This window comes from Azolla caroliniana, unplaced genomic scaffold (genome assembly GCF_043228905.1).
Source record: "Azolla caroliniana isolate FFs.n. ecotype wild unplaced genomic scaffold, voAzoCaro1.0.p SCAF_1, whole genome shotgun sequence".
Taxonomy (NCBI): domain Eukaryota; kingdom Viridiplantae; phylum Streptophyta; class Polypodiopsida; order Salviniales; family Salviniaceae; genus Azolla; species Azolla caroliniana.
Window position 1 is genome coordinate 18,616,426 of NW_028230436.1, and position 9,008 is coordinate 18,625,433.

Sequence of the window (9,008 nt, forward strand, 5' to 3'; positions counted from 1 at the left end):
GACAAAAGCTACAATATACCTAACTTGAGAAAATCTCACATGTGCCAAAAACCAGATTCCCTCATTTTTTCTCTTTTCATCTCGTTTACCTTTATATTTACTGTGTAATATCTATTTTATTTTGATTTGTTCTCAAAGACGAGAAAACACTCAAGATGGAATTTCTTATTTGGTCTTATAGGCCATTTTGGCCTCTTAAAAGACGTTAATATATCTTTCTTTCTTCTTTCTTCTCTCCCTACGTCTATCACTCAGACTCTCTCCCTCTCTGGTTGACCTAAACCCTAATCCTCGTGCTGCCCTTCACTTCCCAACTCTAGAAAGTGTTTGCCATAATCTGTTACGTCACTCATATATTGAACTTGTCGCTTTACACCAACTTATTCTGCCACAACCTCCCCATAAATAGACTCACTTCTGTAAAACTTAGTTGATTTTTCATCCTTAGTTCAAGAATTTAAGTCTCCTAATAGTAAATACCCCACGATAGCAATTCTTATATGGTCATATAATGGTATTTATGGTGATTTTTGTAGAGGTGCAAACCTCGAGTAGGCAGGTGGAAAGTAGAAAATTGCAATATATAGCTGTCTTAGATCCCCTCTTTTGATATGTATCCACATATATAATGTGCACCTATATTCTTATTCACAACATGCACTCTATTGTGGAACTCCTTTTCGTACAACACAACCACTCCTATGGAGGCTCTAATGCTTGGTGATGACATATGGGCTCGTATCTATATCCTTGTACTATGGGAGTTTACTATCAATGATGGGTCTTTGATACATAGCAATATATATGTTCTTGAAGGTATCTTCAAATTCGACATCTGTTCATCAAGAGCCATTACATTTGCATAGAGTCATGTGTAAGGTCTCATAGGCCATATGCGTCTCTCTTCTTTGTAATAATGACCTTTCTATCTCTATATACAACCGATTTGCCTGCCTTCCTTGCGTGGAGCACTCATGGTATGTTTTCTTTGTGATGTGCTGCTTGAGTTGGATTGAGATTGTCATCTAAAAGTATTGTCACCCATGAGTGCCCTTCTCTTGGATAGGAAAGCTTTTTTCTTTTCCATTGGTGAAGCAGATGATCATGGCTTTAGTTCTAGACTTTAAAGTGAGCCAAGAGTAATTCAGCGCACCGCCACATCACACATCCTGAGATAGAGAGATTCACAATATTTATTTATTTGGGTGTCTCCCCTTTAGGTTTATATATATATATATATATATAAAAACTGTGCTAAGGGTGCATTCACACCCATGCACGAATAAAAAGCACGATGGCCTTTATCCCAACAGCTTCCTATCTAAAGGTAATGTGCCTTGGCATTCAACCTGTGCACAAATAAAAAGCACAATGGCCCTTTATCCCAACAATCTCCCATCTAAAGGCAATGTGCCTTGAGAGGAGAAGGGATCAATTAAGTCTAAGTATTTACAAAGCTGAAATACATATACCTATCCAACTCCCATCATTTGTTGGCAATGAGCAAGCCACTTTGCTCGAAGACCCTTCGTGAGAAGATATGCAGAATTATCATCTCTATGCACCTTGATAAGCTCAATGCTCTTGCTGTCAAGTACATTAGAGGCACAGGATTATCATCTGTATGCACTTTGACAAGCTCAATGCTCTTGCTGTCCAGTACATCTCTGATGAAGTGATACTGTATGTGCTTCGTCTTTGCCTTGTAAATTTCACCACATTGTTCTGAAAAATGAAAACATGACCATTGAATCGAACTTGCATACCTTGCCCCACTATTTGTTCAACTAACTCTTCAGTTCTGTAATACACATCTTGCAACACATCTGTAATACACACCCGATGCTCATTGCTGCTGCTGAACGGAGGTATCATTGATGTGATTAATGAGGCATGTGGTGTTGTCGTCTGTCTTCACATAGTTGGGCTGCGTGTGAGTCCCCAAGTCATGAAACTATTCTCCATGGCTTGTGCCAAATAGACAAATCTCACGTCATCCACCTAGTGCTTGCCAACATTGAGTTTGCTTTGTGTTTCATCATATTCTACTATAGTCGTCGTGGTCAGAGTTGGAAATTAGTCAGTGGTTTGCCAATTGTTTGGTGGCATCAGTGTTTTTCTTACGACAACCTGCTTCAATGTGACTGCTTGCTGCAATACTAACATTCAGTTTGTTTTGGCGGTTTGCACTGCCATAGAAATTTCCTGTTCTTCTAGGATTTCCACATCTACTCCCTTTCATTTCATGTTGAGGTTGGGAGTCCATATTTTGTGTGTTTTTCATGTTTGTATCATCCACAACCTAGTCTTCTTTCTCTTCCATGGTTGTGAATGCTGTCGGTGTGAATAGAGCATTTAGCTTTTGGAGGCTGTGCTCTTCATGATGACATACTATTCAACTCTTGTTGGAGTTGAAGCTTGTATGTGATTGGGTTGGCAGTGAATATCTTCTTAAACGTTACCCAGGCTTCATTCTATGTCTTAGCATCTTGGACATGTGGTTGTGTATGTGCATTTCTAGAAAATACATGATGCAACTTTCAACTTGTTGTCATCTTGCAGTCAATGTGCATTGTGCTGATCATGTCAAGGTCACCTTCAATGTAAAATCCAATAGCCTTGCGCTACAAGGTATTCATGCATCTTATGTTTCCATGGTATAAAGCTACTCTGATCAATCTTCTTACTAGAAATAGAGTTTCAACTTTAATCAACACTTTATATAAGGTAGGGGGTAGGGATCGGCAACGGCTCGGCCCAAGCCTAAACTGTTTAGCTAAACTAGTTTAAAACGGCTTAGCGGCTTGGCTTGGCTTAGGCTTGAGCCTGCCTAAATGGTTTGAGCTTGGCTCGGCTCGGCTTGGCTTGTCTTGGCTTGAACCTTGTCAAACGGGGCCGTTTATGTGATTTAATAGTTTAGGTTAGAGAAAAACTTAAAAGTTAGAAATTAGATAGTTAGAAACTTGAGAGAGAGAGACTAACTCATTGAGAGGAAGTAACAATCGGCAATGGTTCGGTTCGAGAGTGTCCAAACCAAACCTCTAAAAAAATTTGAAACCTAAACCGAACCGTTACATGAAATTCTAAACCGTTAAACCATTAAACTGCTAAAACCGCAATTTCGTGTTTCGGTTTTGGTTTTCAACTTAGGTCAAATTTAATATATTTTATTATGTCAAATTTTGAATTTTCAAAAATTTAAAGATTTTTCCTAAAATGTGAGAATTAGGCTTAAAAATGAAAAGGTTGTTTCAAATTGTTAAAACCGAACTGATCACCCCCGAACTGAACCGAAACCGAACCGTTCACCCCCAAACCGAACTGTTAAAAAAACTTGAACCTGAACCGAACTGAACTGAACCGTTAAGACGTGGTTTCGCAGTTCGGCCGTTGCTGATTGTTAAGAGGAAGCCATAGCCATAGGCAACGACTGTTGAATCAGAGACTAGAGTGACGACTCACGAGTCTCCACACAGACATGAGAGAGGGAGAGAGAGAGACGGAGAGAGAGAGAGAGGGAGCCTGCATACTACATAGCGGACAACAACGAGCAGGACTGCCTGTAGCCTAGACTCCTTCATGTAATCAGTGACATTGTTTTAATCACTGATTTACTGATCCTCTTCGGCACTCTCAACCTTTAAGTTCTTTGATGATGGTCGTTGATATCTTCCCGTGATTATCTTCTGCAATAGTAGCCACTGATATTTTCCCCCGATTTATCTGGCCAAAAATTGGGTCTATGTGACATGCCCATGACATGCCAAGCTTAGTTTCCAGCAATTTATCCCACCCAAATTGCTTCTCAAAGCCAAAACACTTCTTGCGAACCAAGAATGTGAAAGATGTATACTTTCCTTTTCTCTAATTATATTATGTAATTGTTGCTTCTTGGGTTAAATCATTGGAGGTTTTTGTATACAATTGTTAGCCAACAGGAGAACCTCAGAGTCATCATATGAGCATAGCATACTTTTCTTCTTCTTCTTCTTCTTCTTCTTTAATACAATCATTTTCCTTACCTTTTATGGCTTCCCTTTTTTGTATCTGCGATAGCGGATTCATTTTCCTTACCTAACATATTGGATTGATTTGTGGGAGGAAGAGAGAGAAGTTCATAGAGACGAGGCCGAGTGAAGAAAGCTTGGATTAAGGTGGCTATGGTGGTGAGGCCAAGGGCAAGCCATGTCCATGTGCTAGCAAGCAAGGTGTCTTGTAGAAGCATGGAAATTGGCATGCATGTCTCCATAGCCATCATATATTTGTGTCTAGGATGGTGATGGTGGTCGTGGTGCTGATTATGATGTTGAGGTTGAGGGGAAGAAGAATAATGGTGAGGTTCCCAAACTGGTTTTAAACCGGTTTAGCCTAAACCAGTTTAGGGATCGGTTTGGTTCAGGTTTGAGAACCCCAAAATGGTTTAGGCTTAAGCGGTTTGGCTTGGATAAGGCCAAACCATTTAAGCCTAAACCGAACCATTGCCGATCCCTAGCAGGGGGCTTGGTTTTTATGGTACTACCCCTCTTACTACTTATCATGTTGGGAGTGGGTGAGATATGAGATCTCCTATACATAGAATATTTTGGCCTGTCTCTTACATATGACGAGGGTGGTTAATCACCTTTGACAAAAGTGACAAGGGAGGTGGTCTTCAATTCAGAAATGTGCTCTACCATAGGTGTATTCACACAATGTGAATAGATGAGCTTTTATTGCAATGTACAAGGGATTATTACTTAATCAAGTAGACTATAAATTATGCAAGGTTTAAGGTAAGATAAATGGATTAAGAAGTGAGTAATGGAATTAGGATAGGGTAAGTGGATTATGAAGATATTGATACTAGAATGTTGGAATAGAAAGAAATTATGAGAAATTATTTGGAGTATTGACCATGAGACTATTGATTAAATCATGATTAATGTAGAGCTATTTTATGACTATGGATTTAATTAGGGTTTGGGAAGAATGTCACTAATTTGTTGAGCTCTTGCTATTAAATTTTTTGGGTTTCTGAGGTCCTTACCTTCTAATCTAATTCATCTCATTACAGAGAGCCTTTTCTATATACGAACATAACATATGTTTCATTCATATTTTTTCAATACTTGGAACGTTTAGGCATATCTCTAAAATTTATAGGGCATGGTCCATATTTAGAATATCAAGATAATCCTTCAAATATTCGCAATATGTAGTGTACTTTGAAGAAATTTATTGTAAATTTGGGTGAATCTTTCAAAGACTTGGTTTTTGCAATTTCCAGATGTTTCCAAAATCCTGGAAAATTAGCCTAACTCATTTCCCGCTTCTGAAGTACTAAGAGGTCAATAATGGATAGGACCAGTCAGAGCATGCAAGCTTTTTACTTTTAAAGAGCTGAAATGATAATAATGAGCATGTGACAACTATATCTGATATCAATATTCTTATTCTTATTCTGTTCTTAATACTTGTATTGTCTAAGAGAACAACTCAACCGTAGCTTGCAGAATATCAGAGATACAGTTGGAGGACATTATGATGCTGTTTTAGATACTATTGGGATGCAGGAAACTGAGGCTTTGGGTATTAATAGTCTGAGGAAAGGTGGCCACTACATGACTCTTCAGGTATGTGGGAACACGTCTTTAAATTGTCAGAAAATAGTTATTATTGGGACAAACACCAAACAAGACCTTTTTGATACATACCTGAGTACCTGTAGTTTCCAAATACGACAAGTATGCTCAAGTTGTGCTCCAGAGGGTTGCCCTGGTAATATGAAAGTAGGGTATTCTTGTAAATACCTGATCTATTGGATATTTGCAAGAATACCCCTATTGTATACACAGGGAGAAACTTTGGCCTTCACTATTTGGTGAGCTATTGATGAATGGAGTTTTTCAAGATAATGTAAAAACCATGCTATTCTGTTCACAGGGAGAAACAGTTAGCTATGCTGATAAATTGGGTTTAATAGCTGGTGGTGCTGTAGCAGCAGCTGTTTTGTTTAGGAAACAAATACAATACCGACAATCTCATGGCATTGGTAATTATTCTACTATTTGTCTACAACAGTGAGTGTATTTGTGTGCCCTTTTGAGAAGACAATGATCAAAATGCCACTTAAGTTTTCCATAGTTCCTTAAGTTCAACTCACATGTACCAAATTCCTAAAATGCTACAAAAAAAATCTTCATTACTAGATTAGGTTTTAATTAGCAACTAAGTCACTAGCATCCACAAGGTTAAGATAATCTTCTGAAGCTCATAAATTGGATTGGAAAAAGTAGAGTAAGCATGAATTCTTAATTAATTTTCAGAAATTTGGATCTGAAAATGTAGAATCACGATGTTTAGTTCCTAATTAAAACCTAATTATTGATTTGGTGATTCCCTATAAAATCATTAATTTTACTGTGCTCAAAAACTTGTTATTGGCAAATCAATTCTTGGAATCTGGTAGTAGTAGGAAATTATTATAACTAGAATGAAATTTTATGAATTTGCCCAGTAATTAATGAAAAGAACCCCTATTTCTCCAGAGTATTCATGGACTATAATGAGAACAGATCCTGAGGCCCTTGAGGACATTGCAAAATTGGTTAGGAATGGACTAATGAAGATCCCTATTGGTAAATCGTTTTCACTCTGGGATGCTGCAGAAGCTCATGAGATTCATGAGAAAAAGCAAGCACATGGCAAGGTGGTTTTATTTCTTGAATGAATGCTCCATTCATGAAAAGAAGAGTTATTCCATGCGGAAGTTTGTAATGGGCCATGTATAGTTAGCTCACTCGAACCTAATCTTAATTCCAAAGTACTTTTACCCTTTTCCTGTCGACTTGCTGCTTGATTGAAGATTTTATGATGACACCTTTCTTTGTCATGAGTCCTACATCATGAGATAAGCTTTTTGCCCTCCAAATAAATGCTATTTGGTGGTGTACATCTTTAAAAATGCATACCCATCAAAATGACTTACCTTGTGATACAATGCAATAGTATTTAAGTTGAAACTTATACATTGTATTCATATAACCATGGATAGTGTATGGTGCAAAGAAAATGAAGGATATAATTAGAGATTTTCTGTTCTGTTAATCCAGTATGTGTTATTCAATGATTAAATAGTATTTCTTCTGGCTTATGTTTGTGATGTGTACGAGAAAGTATGCACTGACATTTATGGATGCCGTTTTTATTCCTGTTTTTCTTTTTCCAAGATGCCGTGACTTTTCTTACTTTGTAACTTGAAAGAAAACAAAAAAGGTGATGATTTGATATAATTTCTCGATTAGAAGGGATGGTTTAATAATATTATTGCACTTGCCTGGGGATGAAGGTCAAGAGCATTTAGTAGAAAAAAAAGCTTCAAGAATGTAAGCCTGGTAGTGTTTATAATGCAAAAAGTCCTCAATGTTGAGGTAAAGAAATTCATTTAAGACCTTTATTCTGCTCTTTGTCATTTTTGACATTACTTTTAAATAAGATGCTAAGCCTATGTAATTTTGTGCAACAAAAGTGGTGCAGATTATGTTAAAAAAAATCTTCCTATTTTCAAATAACATGCAGCTCCAAGTTAATAGTTTTGAGTGAAACACTAGGAACTTTATGGAACAAATATGGTCAGGGTTATGTTACACTTTACTTTTTGAGGATTCATCTTTGTGAATGAACTCATGTGATTTGCCAAATACAATGACGGTTGTGAGGATTATGTAGAAATATTGTTCTTCATGCTATTTGCTCATAGTTTATGCAACAAATGTGCTGAGGATTTTGTTGCAAATTTCCACTTCTTGAGAGTCATTTGCCAATGAATTTGATGCTATTTGTTAAGGAACATGTTACTTTGCACAACAAATTTGGTGAAGACATACCGTTGTCGTGAAGAAAACCGGCCTTAAGAGGAATTGGAGGATGAAGCGGGTGAACCGGCCTTTACATGGGGACACGCACATTACTAACTTTGTACATAACTAGGAGTAGGTCAACGCAATGTAAATATACTACGAAGAATATATTTATTAACTAGAAAATCGAAGTGTATCTTTGCCAAATGGGACAAAGAATAAAGAGGATGAAAGCAGGATGTGACAGTCCTATAAAAGGGAGGGGGGAGGAGGCTGAAAGGTTACTACATGTTTTGAGGGGAAGGAGGTGCTATCGGACTAGGAACCGAGCATCTGTCTTTTGTTTCCTGTTTTCGGTCTTCTGTTTTTTTTGTTTTTGGATTTCGTTTTCCTGTCTCCCGATCTTGGGATTTTGTTGACTTGGACGCACAGACGTCTCTATTCGCGTAGGAAGCTCAAGTGCTCCCGGTAGAGGCCCTGTTGCGTCACGGTTGTGGAGTGCGTGCGTTGGTAACTGAGCTCATAGCTCATCCCCAGTTGAGCCGGTTGTAATTGCCCTATTAATATAAGTTGTTTCAGTACTCTGCGTGTTCTCAGATCCTTTCTCTCATCTCCCTTCTCGCATTCCTCGGTCCAAGGCCTCTGCGGTCCCGCCTACGTTTCCTCGCATCAACGCGAAGTAACACGACGTTTGGTGAACCTGACGTGAAACAGGCAGCAGAGGAATCTTGAAGATGAGAGGAACGGAACTCGTTGAGGCCATAGCGGCAGCGGTAGACCATCTAGTGAGCACTCGCGGGGGCATGGGAGCCCTTGATAGGGCCATCGAATCAACCATTGGAGCAATAGGCCGATTTGGTGGGAAAAACGCAACAAGCTATCTTGAGGCTTACCGGTCTGAGATGGTAATGAGGGACATACCGGCGGACAAATGGTTGTCTAGATTCCCTCGGGTGGTTTCGTCAAGCATTCACGTGGAGGTGCTCGAGGTGCAGGCAGTCTGCCGAAATTGGGAGGAGTTTAAAGGACGACTCCACGAGAGGTACGGGTACGATGACTCGCTTCGGTTGTCGAAGCGGGAGTTCATGGACTAGGTCAAGAGTCCCAGTAAAGAGAGGAATACGTTGGCACTCCTCCAGGAGTTTGAAAAGCGATTTGCTCGACTCCCGA

General features: G+C 38.9%; 1 protein-coding gene across 1 annotated transcript in view; it reads left to right on the top strand.

The window, feature by feature from the left end:
* Positions 1-7,005, top strand: part of LOC147869119 (GroES-like zinc-binding alcohol dehydrogenase family protein) — a 28,460-nt gene extending 21,455 nt beyond the window's left edge. The window contains exons 5-7 of the mRNA XM_087326599.1: positions 5,493-5,612; positions 5,923-6,031; positions 6,528-7,005. Coding sequence (XP_087182725.1) covers positions 5,493-5,612; positions 5,923-6,031; positions 6,528-6,709 — 411 coding nt within the window. The 3' untranslated portion in view covers positions 6,710-7,005. The remainder of the gene's footprint in view (positions 1-5,492; positions 5,613-5,922; positions 6,032-6,527) is intronic.
* Positions 7,006-9,008: the final 2,003 nt, after the last annotated feature.